Source organism: Coturnix japonica, chromosome Z (assembly GCF_001577835.2).
Source record: "Coturnix japonica isolate 7356 chromosome Z, Coturnix japonica 2.1, whole genome shotgun sequence".
In the NCBI taxonomy this organism is placed as follows: domain Eukaryota; kingdom Metazoa; phylum Chordata; class Aves; order Galliformes; family Phasianidae; genus Coturnix; species Coturnix japonica.
The window spans coordinates 29,544,793-29,563,343 of NC_029547.1; the positions used below are offsets into that span (position 1 = coordinate 29,544,793).

Genomic DNA, 18,551 nt, shown 5'->3' on the forward strand with positions numbered 1-18,551 from the left:
GGAATAATGAAGTTGAAAAATTTAAAGAGAAGTTTGAGAACATGAGAAGGAAAGCTGTGAAATGTTGCTGGTATGTTTAATTCTTACTAGGAAAAAAAGGAAATTGGAAGGGAAGAGGGAAATTTGGGAGCATAAGTTGACCTCAAGTTGTTGGTGATAAAGAGGTGTTGAAAGTGGGGAGAACATACATGTACGTGTTGAAGTAGAAATTTTGAAGAAAAAGATTTTAAAAGAGGAATATTTTCACTTTTGTTTAATGAGTAATAGAATAATGTACATAGTAAATTAATTTCACTTAAAATGTCAGTTTCATTAAAAGTTTCTGTATTGTAATAAATGCTCCAGTTTCTTACTAGTTCAAGTTATCTTATTTGTGTTCTTTTTTAATATTCTGTAGTGTAAATTATACTGCTGCATACTTCTTTAGTAGTGGAAATTGAATGCATGTTCTTTTATTACAGTTATAGATGGGGACTTAAATCGAAATGTAGAGACTTAAGGTTTTTCATTAAAAGCTTTATCGCCCTTTTATAGGAATCAGTTGTCTTGTGGTATTTCTGTATTTTTAGCAGCAGTAATGAAGGATATATGCTTAATCTTTGTATTTTGGTAGAATGATTTTTAGGGATATCTTGATAAACTATCAATAGATATATGAGTTAACTTGCTGACTTGAAACACACCCTGCTTTTATCTACCTAGGCATACCAATTCAATGATATAGTTTGATACAGTTGTGTATTGCAGTATCGTAGGTATCTTCCTTCTCTTAAAATCATCAATTCCCCCTCTTAAACAGGGATACAACAGTGGTACAGCTGCTGTTTAATAGTCCTTTCTGTGCACAAAATGTAATGTTTAAATATCTTTCATCAAAGACTGGACATTCAGTGATGGTGTCTATGACAACACAACATCAAAGAGCTTATACAATGATCAAGAGGTATAGACTTCTGTTGTTTTAGAACAACTGCTGACATTAGAATTATATCTTCATTGTTGTTTCCACTGTCTTGCATGAGGTACCATAATGTCTAAATTCCCGCTAGATAAAAATAAAGCTTAGTTAAAAATGTGTATCTTTTTATGCATTTATTCAGATTAAACTCTGACTGAAAATTGTAGCTACCTTTAAATGACTCTGACATGTTTCCTTTGAGAGTCAGAACTAAAATAATTTTACCATTTCTTTAATCTATTTCTTAGATTGTGATTTTGCTTCTTTTGCTGCTTGATATGGAAGTATTTGAATAAAAGTAGTTATTTTCAGTAAATAATTGGACATTACTTGGGGGAGGGGGCAGGGGAAAATACCTTTATTTTGTTGTAACTAAAGAGGTTCCATGGGAAAAGGAAAAAAACTAAGCCAATGGGATGAGGTTCAACAAGACCAAATACTGCATCCTACACTTTGGCTACAACAACCCTGGTCGATGAAACAGGCTTGGGGCGGAGTGGCTGGAAGACTGCACAGAGGAAATGGACCTAGGGGTGTTGGTTGATGCTCGGCTGAACATGAGCTGTCAGGGCATCCTGGCTTGCATCAGAAACAGTGTTGCCAGCAGGAGCAGAGAGGTTATTGTCCCCCTGTACTCAGCACTGGTGAGGCCGCATCTCAAGTACTGTGTCCAGTTTTGGGCCCCTCACTGCAAGAAAGACATCAATGCCCTGGAATGTGTTCAAAGGAGGGAAACAAAGCTGGTGAGGGGTCTGGAGCACAGGCCTTATGAGGAGAGGCTGAAGGAGCTGGGAATGTTCAGCCTGGACAAGAGGAGGCTCAGGGGAGACCTCATTGCTCTCTATAACTTCCTGAAGGGGGGTTGTAGTGAGCTGGGGGCCGGCCTCCTCTCTCTTGTCATTAGTAATAGGACCAGAGGAAATAGTTTCAAGCTGTGGCAGGGGAGACTCAGGCTGGACATTAGGAAGTATTACTTTTCAGTGGTCAGGCACTGGAATGGACTGCCCAGGGAGGTGGTGGAGTTGCCGACTCCAGGGATGTTCAAGGAACGACTGGATGTGTTGAGGAACATGGTTTAGTGGGAGCTATTGGTAATAGGTGAATGGTTGTACTGGCTGATCTTTTAGGTCTTTTCCAACCTTGGTGATTCTGTGAATGAGTTCTAGAATGACATTTCTCAAATACTGGATCTATTCTAGCAGATCACATTTATTTTTTTTGTTGTTTTGTTTTGTTTTTTTGGTTTTTTTTTTTTTCTTTGGACGTACTGTTGCCTGGTGCATTCTGGACACGGACAGTATAGAAGTGATACTCTTTGGTTCCTCTCAGCTGAGTGTAACAGCAGATCCCTTTGGTTTTCCTTAGAGAGAATTCACATCTTTCTTGTATTTGCAAGCTTGTCTATGGGGAAACCTTTGGAACTGTCTTCTTTATGTTCAGAAGTTCTAGTGCTCTAGGATGTCAACAGCCTATTGAACTTTGCTCTTGTCCTGCTGCATTCAAACTCGCATGACTGCATTCAATGCAAAATTTGAGATTGTTCTTCTTTAGCATTAACCCATATTTTGTACTATCTAGGCAAAATCAGTGGGTACTGCAGAGCTTGGTGAATTATTGAGGTCTGTTTTTACATGGCAAAGTTTGTCAGAATACAATCATGTGAGTGGTTACCTCATGTGACTAATCATGTATATATTGTTTTTCTGTTTCACATGTTTCACTGGCCTACCAGGGTGGGATAGGCTTTTAGGAATGCTGCTTGTATTCTCTGCTATAAGAAATAAACCTTTACTCAGTTCCTTTTACTTATACAAATCCATTGTTAGAGGAAGCAAAATGTAAGAACGGCTGCATAGGCAAAGGCAGATGATAAGTTACTTAATTGTCTGTGTCTTAGAAATTCTGCTTTGTGATTCTTGTTTTTACCCAATCATGGCTCATGAGTAGTATTCCTGTTTGTTGCTTCCTTTCTTTATGAAAAGAACAGATAGGAGAGTAAAAGTTCCATTCATTTGGAAGAAAAGATTAGAGCATACAGAATGGTACCCAGGAAATGCCTCAAAACATAACAGGATTTTTTCCATGCAGGTGTAGCTTGCCTAAATAATGCTTCAGTGCTGCACAGACTTTGTAGAAAACCCAGGCGAGTTTGCTGCTTAGTGATTGATATGGCATAGTTGCCATTTGATTGATTTAAAGTCTTACGTGGGTCAATTGTGGGGATAAGTAATTAGTGCTCAAGCCTGATTCAAGATTATCTGTCCGATTATACTGCAAAGTAAGTAGCTTATTTGAGTTTTAAATTCCATTCTAGCTGTAATGAACAAACATTTAAAATAACTATTTTTACTACTGTTGTATTTTCATGCCTTTGTTATTATCCACACTGCTAGAAAGCATTTAATTACAAACTGGACCCAAAGATCTTTCTGTTCTGCTTTTTGAATGTGTGTTACATAGAAACATCTGTTTATATGTTAAGTATATGCATACACATGCATAACATAAATGCTTAACATATGCTTAATATATATGCATAATTTCAACACAGTTTAGCATGTGTATGCTAGAAGAGTTGGAGCTAAACTTGTGGGTGTATATTTGTGAATCTTGAACTCTATTAAACAGATGTTTTCAGGTAGATAGAATTTCTAAAATGTTCTTTCAGTATATACTTGTCTTGTTAAATGTTATACAAGCAATAATGAGGTAGAATGAAGACTCAAAGGAGCCTCTTACATGAATTCTGTTAGAACTAGGGGATTGGGAGGGAAGCAAACGAAGTAACTAATGCTTTCAATGGAATGAATGCTTTCAATTGTAATACAGATTCATACTTTAAAAAAAAATAAAAACATAAAGTGACTTAATGATTATTTGCCATCAACAATTTGTTCCTATAACTGTAATAAAGTCTGAACAAATGCTTTGATTTTTGAAGTTACGTCTGATGTCTGGTAGGTTCAGAATATACAAGAAAGGAGTCTTTGATTAAGCTTACATTTCTTAATTTCTCAATCTCTTCTTTAGTGTCTGCTTAATGCATTCTGTCAGTCTTGCAGTAAATGCATCTTACCTTTTAAGGACAAAAATACAAGTATTCTTATCCAGGAGACAAGAATTAAAAAATTATATTAAATAAAAAAGCAAACAGAAAAAACAGAAACCCAGACTGGCTGAGTTTGTTATACGTGGTTACACAAAACTGTTTCTAAATAAATTAGGAAAGTGCACAAGCTGATTTTTAGCACATCACCTATATTCTTTTATGTTCATGCATTATACATCCATAAAGTTTGATTATACATGTAAACACACACACACATATATATAAATCAAATCTGAAATTCTTTATGCATTCTTCCACTATTGTCAGTAGTACTTCAACAATTTCATTATTTGACTACTGTGAAATTAGAGTAGCATATTTGCACTGAATTTGTGGATAAAAGGTAGCATCTTAAATAACAGATTGTCCAAACCAAGAATGATACTGCATTGTGTTGTCTTTTTGAGGACAGTTTCTTACACATTTTTGAGTTTTGGCTTATTTTTATTTTGGAAGAAAGAATGATTGTGAATCTCTTATTTTGGGAAAACATTAACTTTATTATTTTTATTTAAAATACCAATGCTGTAGAATGAGTCTCTGCAGGGGAGTTAGTTACATTATAAAAATAAACAACTATGATTGAAGTTGGAGGTTTAGTTATCAAATAAACATCATTTTAAATAGAAACTAGTTCAGTGTGTTCACATTTTGAGTCTTAGCATGACAGAACTGTTTGTAGAAAGGTGTATTAATGAAATCCTCTGAGTATTTTTTGTCTGGTTCGTTGGTCAGTTTGAATTAATGATATGTGAGGAAAAATTCCAGTATGTGAGAATGTGTGAGAATGAGGCTTCTTTATTTTCTTTCACTTCTTTTGAGTTTGCTTTAATTTTTCCATTCTCTTTAGTTCAAGTTCATTCTTTTCCAGCTTTTATGGAGTTCTGTTAGAAAGTCTGTCATTTTGTATAATTGTTGAACTCTTTTTTTTTTTTTTTTTTTTTTTTTTTTTTAATTTAGCTATGGAAAAATAAAATATCCTCATGCCCCCCACGCTATTCACTAGACATTATCTATTCCTGGTTTCTTTTTAAGTATTTGCTGTGCCAGGCTAGTTATATTGCATTCCCTTTCTCATTATGCTGAACCAGATTTAATTCTTTCCTGAAAAATATTTTCTCTCTGTATTGCAGTGTTTTTCATTTTGTAATAAATGTTGCCATATTAAGAAAAAAAGTTTGGATACAAATACTATTTGGAAGGATAAATAAATTGCTGAGTATGGAGGAATTATATACACAAAATATTTGAGGGCAGTGGTAGAATTAAAGAGAACAATAAAAATATTTGCAAGAATGGTGAGGAGATGATGTGTAGAAGAAGGGAAGAGGTCTACTCGAGAAGCAGACTTTTGTTGTAACTCAGCAGAAGTTAAAATAAAGGTGTCTGCTAAGAGGTAAAGAATGGAACAGATGAAGGCAAAGGTACCATCCACAAAATGAAACCGTGATACATTTTAATAACTCATACTTTTGCTAAATACATAGATTAATGTCACTGCATATCTTTCTGGTGCCTTACTATCACTGTAGCTCAGTAGTGGCTTAAATGAGAATAAAGAAATAACTCCTACCAGCCTTAATCTTAAAATCACATCGGTGAAATTGATGCTTTTCGTATGTCTTAACTCCAGGATTACTGAAAAAAAGTTGTTTTTAACATTAAACTAGTTGTCAGATCTTTCAGCGTGGTGCCTAAGAAGACAGAGAAGAACATTTCTATCTCATGGAGATGCTGGTGTTCAGAACAGGATTTTCAAAATTGCCCCATCTATCTGTGAGGGTTGTGGTTAGCTTTACTGGTGCAGTTGGATACTGTGGATACCAGAGCATGGATGCTATAAAGTGTTTGAGCAAGCTCTGCCTGCATTTGCATAGCTTTGTATTCGTTCTGCTACTCTGTAGCTTTCTTTTGTGGTGAATTACTTGGTGTTTATTGGTGACTTGGATACAGTTTGTGCTAATGACATAGGTAATGTTTGCCCTAACTTTTACGTGTTGATTTAAAATCAGTAGTTATTGGATGCAGTTTCAGCTGTGTTATTTGATCCCTGTTTCTTTCTTCCTTTCTTCCTTTTTTTTTTTTTTTTTTTAACATGTTTTTCTCTTTTTCATGTCTCACATTGTATAAAGGAGAATTAACCATTTGGAATTTGCAAATGTTATAAAGATATACTTATGTTGACCTTTTTTTAATGTTTCTGAATGTATTTCATTTTGATGCTACATTAAAGGCAAAGCAGTTGTATTTTTACGCTGAGAGAAAAGCTTCTCTTCTATGAAAGTCATGTATATAAATGCTGTTTTGATTAGCACAGTGGGCACAACAGTATGTGGAATTAAAGCATACTTCTGAAGAAAATTGTGGAATACTTCTATATGTTTTGAAAACTGGGGATGCTTCAATGCAAATATCATAAAAATAGAATGCAAGAACCTAATAGAAAGTTGAAACTGTTTTTTCTAATAGCCTTGAGATTTTGCTATATGGAGTACACAAAGTAGTTGCCATTGTTCAACAGACTTGTCAGGCTCACGTGAACTGCAAATACAGTTAGATGCAATTTCTTCCATACTGTGCTATAATCTCTCTGTCTTTCTCACTTAGTAATTTTTTCTCTTCGTGAATTTTGGAGAATTTTCATTTCTATGTGTGGCTAGGTTTTTGGTGTGTTGAAGGTGCAAGTCAAAAAGTATCTTTAATCCTCAAACACAGATATAATTTGTATAAATTGCTGTCTTTGTCTAAGCTTGACTGGATGATTTTTGTTCATTTCTGCATTTATCAGGTTTTTGTTCAGTTACTGTGGTTATGGTGGTGCAGTTTTGAGCATGGTTGAAGTAGTACTGAAATGAAAAGAATGCTATAAAATTACATGTAGTAGATCTTTACATAGGTTTAAAATGGTTTCAGTACATGTGTGTTCTTTTTATAATTGTGTCTTGTCTAGCTGATCTTTTTTTTTTCTTAATAGAGACTCTCAGGACAGCAGCAAGAGATAAGTAACTTAATTCAGACAAAAAATGCTGTGGATGAAGAAAATGCCTGTTTGAAGAGTGAATTCAGTAATTTGAAGCAGAAATTTGAAGATAAAAGCCAAGAACTTAAGGTATATTGACTTGTACATAGTTTTATAAGACTGTAGCTTTGAAGTAGTTCTTTAAGCAGTGTCAGCCTTTGTGGCACAGAAAGTGACAAGCTTGGAGAAAAAATTGCCTTAGGCCTTGCTATACCTTACCATTTGCTCAGATACGAACTCTGAGGAAGATGCTTTAAAGCCAAGAATCCAAGCTTTATAACTTTCAGATAAATAGTTAATGATGGAAATGGAGCAAAGAAAGTAGGAGTGTGAAGATGTGGCTTCTTGTAATTAGATTCTGATGGGACTGGCATTATTAATTGATAAAGCCGAGGTCTGGGAGGATATGTCTGTGTGGGTCTCAAAAATAGCTGGGGACAGCATCAAAGGCAGCTTGATCAATTAATGGGCTCTTTGCAAATGTGTACTCATCAAAGCTGTCATCCAGCTAAAAAATATGACCCTTCCACCTGCATGAAAGAGGCCAATAAAAGTACACAGGTGACCTTGGCCATCAAATATAGAAGAAGCTGCTGTGAGGGTAAAACTGCACAGTTTATATTTGCTGATTAGTTCTCACTTTTTTTGTTTATCGGCCCTTGTGGTACTGTTCTACAGGACACTGAGGAGTGTGCACAGAAGAAGGAAGAGCAAAACAGACTGGTTATAAAAAGCCTAGAGGAGGAAAATAAGGGATTAAATGCTTGCTGTGCTGACCTGCTAAATGACCTGGAGAAACTGAGGAAGCAGGAGGTACAATGGAAAGCAGAAAAATCTGGCAGTGATGCCAGAATAAAGGTATGAAGTGGAATGGATTCATGGATGTTATTTCAGAAATAACTTCTCCAGACATTTGCACTACAAGTTATTTTCTTTAAATAACAAGTTATATATTCAAATCTACCAGTGGGGACTTGCATTCATTTACATTCCTTCACTTAAGACCCACAGCTTTTTAAAAATTGATGTTGCAAAGCAGGAATCTGACTTCAAATAGTCATCTTAAAATGTAATCATTAAAAAATAAAAGATACTGTATTTTAAGATAAAATATATATGAAATAATGAAAGCTTAAAAGTATTATCCATTCACAATTTTTTTTTCCTCAGTATATTATTTTCTGGCCTATAATTTGGTTGCAGTAGACATGATATTTGTTTGGAAGAGCACATTAAAACTTTAACTGCAGTTTTGAATAAATTGTGTTCTAAACTCCAGAGAGCTCCCCTCTGTGGAGGCCTTATTATAGAATATACTATACTAAAAAGTTATTTCCATTGTTTATGATAAAAAGAAAAAGGAAATAATTGTATACATTACACAGAATATTGTATCTTTTACTTAAATGTTATTTTCTCTTGTTAGGAGAAAATTAACAATTTCCATTTAATTTCTTATTTAAAAAAATTAAAAGTTGCAAACATGATATCAGAGTTTTCGGTACTGACTTTCGTAGATGTCTGTGGATCCTTTTATTAAAATGGCTAATGAATTCTTACAGTGCTGTTTTCTTTTGTACTATCAATGTACATGACCTTCCAGTGTATTAAACATAGAAACTATGTAATCAGCATGTTGCCCGGAAACATTTTCTCTTCAACTTCACCTCCTTCCCCTTCCCCAGCAATTTAATTGTTTTGCTGACACTTCTGATTCTTTTACTGATTTTTTTGTACAGTTTCATTTAGATTTTTTAATGTAAGAAGTTCTTGCAAATCATAGCCTTTGGAGTGGTTGCAATGAAAAGATTACACGGTCTTCAGAACAGTGATTGTCTTGCTGGCAGTTTGAGTGTAATGATTTAATGACTTAGAAGTGTTTTAACATATTTCAAATTGTTGAAGGTATTACTTGTAGTATCTCATAAATTATTGAAAATTATTATTAGCAACACCTTCATTAATCAATAGAAATTCCTAATTTATCTGTTCTAGGGCTTGCTTAAAAGAGGAAGGTGCATCACAGCCATATGATTTCAGGGACTGGAATAAGTAGTGTTTTGTATTGGGGTGACAATGTAGTCAAGATATTGTGTTAGAAGAAACTTCATGAGAAAGGTGCTTCCTGAGCCAACCAGGAGTGACATGCAGCTGGATCTCTGTTCAAAGTGAAAGAAGAGCTAATCTGGGAACTAATAATTAATGGAAGCCATGGTAGTAGTGGACATGAAATTGTGAATCTTATGAGCCTGAGAAGATGAAGAGAGGACAGTAGTACAGTACAGACCTAGAATTAAGGAGTGGGCTTTTCAGCTTGGGAATAAATGAAAATATGTGGAAATCTCATGAGCACCTAAGACCTCAGGAAAAGCTATCAAGACTTTAAAGATAGCCTCCACCAAGCCCAGGTGTCTTCCACTTTTATACTCAGGAAAGCAGGTGGCTGGAAAACAAGTGTCTGCATCAGGAAACCAGCTTGGCTAAGCAGAACTCATCACCAAATGCCAATGTATGGCAAGAAAAGAAATAACAGTGTGCAGGCATTAAGAGCTACATAGGATGAATTCAGAAACATTAGGTACGTAGAGGAAGTGGTAGCCCTTCTACTGTTGAGGCTTGCAAATGAGTACAGTTAATAAAAGTAATTTTTTGCACTACTGAAACTCTGAACAATGATAATGTGGGCCTTTCCTGACAGGGATTATGGAATAGTGGCTGGAGGCCATAGATAAAGCTTACAATAGAGTCTGAGTTCGAGAAGTACCTATCAGCAGTGGATTAATTGGAAGTTAGTAAAGAGAACTTGACTTACACTTGATTTCCATGGGACCAACTGAACTGCTTGCAAGGCTGCTGAAAGGGTTAATTGATGTAAAAAAAATCGTGGAGAGTAGGGGAGGTCTCCAATAAAAAGTATGATCCAAGGCTGAAGATGGGTCAGCCTCGCTTCAGTCCCCAAGGGTACGACAGAGAAAGTCTTATTGGAATCAATTTCTTGGCACAAAATTGAGAAGACAGCTATAAGCAATCAGCATGGATTTACCAGAACTAAGTCTATCTTTTGTGATAAAATGAATGCACCTGTGAACAAGAGGACAGCAATGAATGTGACAAACCTTAACTTTAGCGAGATTTTTTTTTTTGCATTGTCTTGCCTTTTTCTTGTACAGTGTAAAATGTTAAAGTTGGATGGATGAGTAACAGCATGTTTTAAAAGAAATTTTTGAATACTTGAATTCAGGGGGGCTGTGGCTAGTAGGTTATACTCTGGTGGCTCCTAATAAGTGGCATAATGAGGGATTAAACTTGGACCTATCTTGTTTAATATCTTTATTAGTGACTAGCAGGAATGCTTGTCAGGTTTGCAGATGACACAAAATTGAGGTGAGCAGTTGATGTGCTGAAGGACTAGGCTGCTCTGGAGATCTTTACAGAAATGTTCTACCTGTGTGTGTGGAAGGGTGTGTGCTCTTTAAGGTACAGAGCCATGTTAGACCTGTGCCTGGGGAGCTGCAACCTGTGTGAAACACACACAGAACCAGTTTGGGAAGGACAGCATCATTTGTGTGGGACCTCACATAGAGCACAGTAACCATGTGGGAGCTGCAGAGATAGTGTTAAGCATGGACTGCAGTCTCCATTCCCCTATGTTTCTCAAAGCAGGGAAGTAGATGAGAGTAGGTGAGGAGAGTGGTTTCAGCTTCCTTTTAGATTTCACAGCTCTGGTCTGCTAGCAATTGGCAATAAATTTCATGAATCTCTCTTATCAAAAGTCCAGGTTGAGGCTTTGAGCAACCTTGTTCTCAGTGAAGTGTCCCTGCCCATAGCAGAGGAATTAGAATTTGATCTTAAATATCCCTTCCAATCCAAACCAATCCCTGATGCTATGATTATGCTGTGCCAGTTTTGTCCACGGTGGGTAACTGAGAAATGATCTCCATGTCTTTATTTCAACCCATAAGTTGTGGGTTGGATTTTTTGTGTGTCATGTTTTCTTCCCCTGTCCTTCGAGGAGTGAGAGAGTGGCCTAGTGGAGCTTAGCTGCCCGTTTGTGTTAAACTACCATATGCTGTGATCTTGATGCCCGCACTTGCACCTGGTTTTACCCATGTCAGGTTAGACAAGTGACTATATTCATTTTGGTAGTAGACAGATTTAGGTGAAGTTGGTTATCTCACAGGACTTTTGGGAGGACTGAGTAATATTAAAAATGCTATATCTGCAAGAGGGAAATGTTGTATGTGACATCCAGGAAGTAGCAATATGTTGTCTCATAATTGTTTATCTAAATTTGATAAAATATACTTTTGTAAAATTCACAAAGTTGATTTTATAGTTCGGCACCATTTTTACATATAGTCTTCCCGCACATATTTGTCAGAAAATTTAAGCCTAAATTTGAGTTTGTCTCGTTGTTCCTGAAGTTCCCCCCAACTCAGTGCTCTCAGGAATCAATACTGGATGGCAGATTGGCTCTTTACAGAATTGCTTACAAACAATAAAGAATAATAATTTCCCTATCCTCGGAGACTAAATATAACATTATCATGCTACACTGTAGTGAACTGCAGATTATGTTGTAATGTAATATAACATGTCCCTATAATGCTTTTTGAAAGATAATTTATGAGCAGATTCAGTAATGGAATCGTACTGTTGTTCTCAAGTGACTGTAGAAATGTTTATAGATAAAAATTGTTTGAATTTTTAAATGATACTTACCCGTAAGTATCACATGTCACTTTTCTGGGCTAGATCTGGTTGTTTTACAGACTCATCACTAGAAACTGAACTAGGGGTCTGAAATTCAACTTGTAAAAGTGGAGAGAAAAAAAAACAAAACAAACTTGCTATTTCTTGATTATCCATTTAATTTAAATTTTAAGAAAGTGCGGACTAGAAGATTTTAAGTGGAGGTGACCTAAAAGACAGTAGAATTGCATAATGTTTTGTTATTCTCTAGTTGACAAGGTGCTTTTAAAAGTACCTGATGTCTGAAGATTAAAGCTTTTAAAGACACAGTCAGAGTTGTTCTCTTTTAAACTGAAGCATGCTGAGAAACATATCTCTGTCAAGAGGAGTCTGGAATTTTAGTTCCTCTGAATAAGTTTTGTTAAGATGGGACCATGAAAGAAAAATTTCTTACATCTGTCAATATCACCAAAAGCATGAAAACAGAACTGTGTTTAAAAGCAACTCCCTAGCTGTGTTTGAAGGTACAAATAGAACGTTAGTGTTAATTCACCTTGAGTTCACAGCCTGTGCAGAACTGTGCTTCTTCATGCCTTATCTATACTTTGTTTCATGCTTAAAATTTATTATTATTTTAAAATTCACCTTGACTTTAAATTATTGGAGTTTGTTCTTCAGTATGAAGTAAATGAAATGTATGAAAGTAAATGCTTATGTGATGTTTTGCCTTATTTTTCTGCTGTATATCTTCCTTTTATTTTAGTTAAGGTCTCCACTTCTCGTGGGTAAAAGTGAGTACGAATGTTAACAGTAGACTGAATTTGATTCTTCACTTTCAGAACTATTGTGTATAAGCATCATATCCTTTATTCAGAAACATGCATTTTCTTCCCCATAAAATATAACTGAGCTATTAGGAACTTTAACTATATTTTTAAAAGCATTTAATTTAGTATATTTCATAGTATTTTAACATTTTGAATTTTAATCAGTCAAAATGTACAATTCAGATTAATTTGAAAATCAATTTTAGGAGAATCCACATTTCAGTATGTCTGCTTGCACAATGAAACTACTTTCTCAAGTACTGTATCAACTAAAAGGCAATTAGTGAATTGAAGTAATTAAAGGAAATATTTAGGAATTGAACATAAGAAGTTTAGAGGATTTCATAACCTTGGGTTCCTGACTGGTGCACAAGGATCATACAAAATGCCTCACATATGCTATTGCAGTGTTTTTCTGTTTCATAGTATTCTGTTTTTAATTTCTACTCTTGTATAGCTATATGAAATTGTGTTTCAGACAAAATCATTTTCTACCTATTCTGTGTATCTTACCCTGCAGTGGATGATGGGAACTTGTGAATTTGTGAGATCAGTTTTTCATTTAATATGTACCGAAACTTCTGCAACTTGTTAGCACGGAGTAAATGATACACAGATAGCATTTATTCACAGATAATATGAGCTACTGTCACTTTTGTTAACTTTAAAATTTTAAGTTGGGCAATAATCATTTCACATGAGCCATAATTTCTTACCAATGTGATAAAAACAATACGCAGGAAAAGCCATAAGTTGTCTAGCTTATTACATTGTAAAACTTATTAGACCTTATCATGTGTTGTCTGAGTAAAGTAAATTTCGTTATCCAGCTTTTAGGATCGAATGGTGACTGACCAATGGAATAAACCAGGTGTAATAACCTGAGAGTTATGATGAAACAAAGTTTTTCTGTTTCATTTATTCATTGCTATTTCTCCAAATTAAGGTTACTGTTTTTAACAGGATGTAATGATTTGCATCAAAATTCAAAGAATTTGATTGTAGTGCACTTCTGATGCATCCAGATATGGATGTTCTATTTTAAATTAGGCAATTCATTATTCGCTGGTTTTAAGTAAATCATTTCAGGGAATTGTATTTCAGCATTTTAAAATATTTTGATATTTGAAATGTCATTGGTGAAAGGGAAATAAGAGCAAATCTTTATTTCTTTAATAAAGTCTGTGTTTAAGTGGAAGATTTGAAACACTGTCCTACTAGGAGATAATTACTTTAGTTTATAGACAAATCCAAGAATACTTTCCATACTGAGAATAGGTAATTATGAGTAGTATAGTACTGAAGTAGGTTGAAAGGCACTGCCACACTCTGAAACTCTGACTAGATATTGATGTACTATATCTGTTTCCATTCTTGCCTCAAAATACCCTGGGAGAATTGTAATATAGAGTAGCATCACAGAATAATCATACAGAGCTTCTTAAAGTCTAAAGTGCTATTATAAGCTCCTACACTTCCAGAAAACTCTAGTTAAGGTGACTAAGTAGAGACATATAATTCTTGTGTGGGTGAGCAGACTTGCTCTGCACATCTGTGTTTCCCAGATACATCTTCAATACTGTGCTACTTAATACAATTAGGCTTTCAGTAAAAGAGGAATTATGACTTTGTTTTCAGAGAGCAATTCTGCTTCTTTTCCTTGTGTACTGTTTCTTTTTCTGAAATAGAAGTGCAAAATCAGAACATCTGAGACAGACAAGGAGTCTCACAAAAATCTGTTAGATACTGTACAATCTTCAAAGAATTTTAAGCAGTAAAATTATAGCTGGTTTTTGTAAGTAGTAACTTTTTCCTCTTTGATACCACTGCATAAAACATTGTTTCATAAGTACTTTAATATTGTTATATTGCTTTGTAAGGATTATATTCTACTATGTGCAACAAATTAATTGAGTGAAACTTCTTAGAGGACCTGTTCACCTAAAATTTGACGTCCCTTCTTCCTGGATATCACATTTTCCATGTGTGCACACATTCATATATGTGCACTTGTATTTGCTTAGAGCACAATCAATATATATGTCTGTGTATATGCACATACGTATGCCTAGACATGTAGATAATATGCATAATTTTTAGTAGATTTCAACTCTTTCCTGTATATTACTTTTAATATATTCTAAATGTTTTCTTTGCAGACGTTGGAAACCAATTTAGCAGATGCAAGAGAACAGCTGAATGAGTTAAGCAGTAAATGCAGTTACTTGTCATCTCAGCTAGCTGTGAACCAGAAAGAACTCTCCCAAAAAGAATGTGATATGAACAGGACTAAGTAAGTATTTCATGATTTGAAATTTAACTTGAACTCTGAATCTTCTCAAGCAGTGCATTTTCATAGCATTTTTTTTTTCCATGAAATGTAAAATGTCTGAATGCATAACAAAAAATACAGACTCTTTAATACAAGCATTGGGTTTGAGAATGACCAATCTCCACTATAAGTAACAAAATGTAAGTGGCATAATCATGTAAATGGAGGGGACAAATGCCCTAAACTTTAAACAAAAATAATAAATGAATAAATGATTCAAGCCTGTCTTTAACCTTTTAATTAGAATAGAATCTGATGGAGTCAGCCAGAATCTACATAGGCCTGTACTAAAAATTTAAAGTGAAATTATTTAAGCGTCATTGTCTTACACATCTTATTCTTACCCTGGACTTAGAAGATAAGTATTACATTTTTTGAGATATGGAAAAGATTGGAAGGATGGAATGAATGTGTGAATAGACTAGACTACTGAAGCCCTCAAAATGTTGTTAATGGCATAAGTCAAATTGGTAGCTTAAGTGGATTGAGATGAAATTGTACATTCTTCTCTTCAGTATTCCCTCAATCTGCACTTGAATTTCTGCAGTTGGGATGCAGCTCATATGTATGAACATTCTGCTTTCTAAATGGAGATATGTTTACAGTAAGGAATCAGTATTAATCTTTCTGTAAACAGCTATAAATATGATCTTTGCCTCTGAAGTACATGATCTTCCTAGTATTCTTTAGACTACTGGAAAAGATGGTATCTAGTTTTTTTTTTCATATTGAAAAGACAGTGCTTGAGTTCTCAATTTTCAAACAAAATAAAAAAGCTTAATAGAAAATTTTCCTGAAAAAAAACTGCTGTCAGGAGAAGGCTGAACAGCCCCAGCTCTCTTAAGTCTGTCCTTGTAAGAGAAATGTTCCGTCCCTTGGATCATTTTTGTGGCCTTCCTCTGGACACATTAGTTACAGGTCTGTGTTACTTCTGTGCTTTCCTTACTTTTGGTGTAGTCCAGGATACAGCTGGCTTTCTGGGCTGTAAGGACACTTTGCTGGCCCATGTCTAGATTGCCATCCACCAGTACCCTCAGGTCTTTCTTGGAAGAGCTGCTCTCATTCATTTCATAAGTTTTTAATACCAGTATTTCCTAGAATTAGTTTTACAAAACTCCACTGTCAAGTTTCTTTTTTTTTTTTTTGACAGTTTTATTTTTCCTGTAAGAATTCTTTGGCTTTGTGTTCTGCATTTAAATCTTTCTATTTCTTTTTCTTTGTTTTTTTTTTTTTTTTAACAAATTGTTTACTCTCACTTTTCTTGTTTATACCCACCCATCATGTATTCATAAATATTGGTAATATCCCTCTGAGCCTTTTTTTTACCTTTCTACATCTGAATAGCTCTGTTTTTTTCACAGCCTTTCCTTGTAGGATGAACGCTTCAATCTTTTTTTTTCATCTCTGTGGCTTTCTTTGGGCTTGGTTCTGTATTTCCTTCCTTGGGAGCCACATGTGAATTTGGATCACATTTCCGAGCCTGCTGGCAAAGCTTTTTTTAGAGCAGCTCAGGATGCTCTTAGTCTTCTTGCACATTGCTGACTCGGGGTCTATTTGGTGTCCATCTGGATTCCCAGAAAATATTCTGACAAAGCTACCTTCCAGCTGGCTTGGCCCCCAGCCTGTGTTTTGAGGGTGGACTTATTCCTCCCCTTAGAGAGTATCTTGCACTTCTAGTTGTTAACCTCATGAGATACCTGTTGGCTTATTTGTCCAGCCTGACACAGTTGCTCCAAATGGCAGCACAACCATCTGGTTCAAGAACCACTGTCAGCTTAATGTCACTTGATGGGGTGCACTCAGTTCATTTTCCAGTCATTATTGCAGATGTTAAATTTTATTTGTCTCAGTGTTGGCACCTGAGATACTCTACTAGTGCACAGAAGAGTTGTAATCCAGTAGTTTGTCCTTGTGCGAATACATCTTATTGCTCACCTATCTAGTCTGTCATTCATCAGTCTTACACTCTCAAGAAAATTACTAAATTAGTATAACCATTCACTGAACCAATCACCAGAGAAATCTGGTGGGTCACTGAAGCATAATTTTCCATCTGTAAATACTTGCTGACTACACCCAGTGATGTTGTCATTATCTGCAGCCAACACTTCTGAGGAATTGAGGTAATGCTGAGCACTCTAGTTTTCATGATCCTTCTTGAAGGTCAGAATTAGATGCTTTCTTGCAGTCCTCAGGAGCCTCCCCCACTGACTTTTCAAAGATAAAATTGAGTCGCTCTGTTCACTACTACGGAATCATATGAAGTTTGTTCCATTTGTTTAAATACTCCCTGACGTGATTCTCCTCCACTGAAAATAAGTCTTCATGGTTCTATACCTCCTTGTGTCTCACAGCCATGCTACTGGAAGCAAACATTACCTTTAAAGACAGGGTAGAAGGAGATACTAAATTTTGGCCATTTCAATATTCTTGGCTACCAGAGCCCCTGCTGCTTTCAGCTGTGAGTTGACTTTATCCCTTACCTTAATTTTGCTATTGATATACTTGCCGAAGCCACTTGTTTGGTTCCTTGCAATGATGAGTAAGGGACCTGTGAGAAAGTTCTATTTAAAAGTCCTTGATATTAGTGCAAGCAAAGTACCTGTGCTCTAACTCTGCTGTAGTCCTTGGAGGGCTGCAAGGTTTAGCTTCCTCTTCCCATCCATTCCTTTTAGGACACAACTCAAAGCTTGATCAAGTGAACAGAAAGATTCCCATTGACCTTGGCACATTTTTTGGGGCCAGCCATTAAAGAACACATAATACTATACAGTTTTAAGTGACAGGCACAGATAGCTGCATTGGTGTTTGCATCCAAATTAAAGAGCATCAATACAGTAGAGTGGTCTGTCAGCCACTACTTATGTTACCAACTGGAGTAGAGTATTCAACATTTTTGCATTTTTTTGCCTTACACAACACACTGAGGGTCTGATTGGAGAACCTATGCGAAGTTAACAGCATCTCTGTTGTAACTGCAGTGAAAAATGTTGCTTTTTCTAGTATATGCTCACCATCTTGTAGATTATACTGAAGTATTCGGTTGGAAGCCTAACATACAAGGTGTGACAAGTGTTAATATATGTCTCTGTTTCAGTGATTGTGCTTATGAACAGAATCAAATTAGTGTGTAAGTAGTATGTATTGTTCCAGAGTCCTTATGGCATTTCTACCATGGCTGTTTCAGAGATGCTACTGTATATCTCATTGAAAACAGCAAGACTTAAATACTGTAAAGTAAGCATGTCTAAAAGTGTTCTCTTATATTTGTTTAACAGATTCTTTTGGCGTTTTGCCAACTATGAAAAAAAGTCTGCATGCCATGCTCCTAAAAATCTTCATGGCTGTCTGGAGCATGGCTAGACTTCAGTGTCTCTGTTGCCACTGCTGAAACTCACCACCCACCACCCCGCTGTGTTCACACCCACTGTTTAGTTTCCTGAAATGTTCAGCAAGTGTCAGTGAATGTCAGTGGCTGCTATTTTATCTGTATGGAGGAATTCGATTCCACACCTTTGCTTTATAAGCAAAGTTCATGTCAGATGCCATTCTGTCAGACAGTAACAAAATGTTCCAAACATTGGTGGGAAGGTTCAGTCTCTACTGCCATACCA

General features: G+C 35.6%; 1 protein-coding gene across 7 annotated transcripts in view; it reads left to right on the plus strand.

Moving 5' to 3' along the window:
- Positions 1–18,551, plus strand: part of CNTLN (centlein) — a 174,961-nt gene that overhangs the window by 34,668 nt on the left and 121,742 nt on the right. For all 7 annotated transcript variants that reach the window (XM_015849049.2, XM_015849050.2, XM_015849052.2 and 4 more), the window contains exons 4-6: positions 7,042–7,176; positions 7,765–7,944; positions 14,765–14,898. In XM_015849049.2, the coding sequence (XP_015704535.1) occupies positions 7,042–7,176; positions 7,765–7,944; positions 14,765–14,898 (449 nt within the window). The remainder of the gene's footprint in view (positions 1–7,041; positions 7,177–7,764; positions 7,945–14,764; positions 14,899–18,551) is intronic.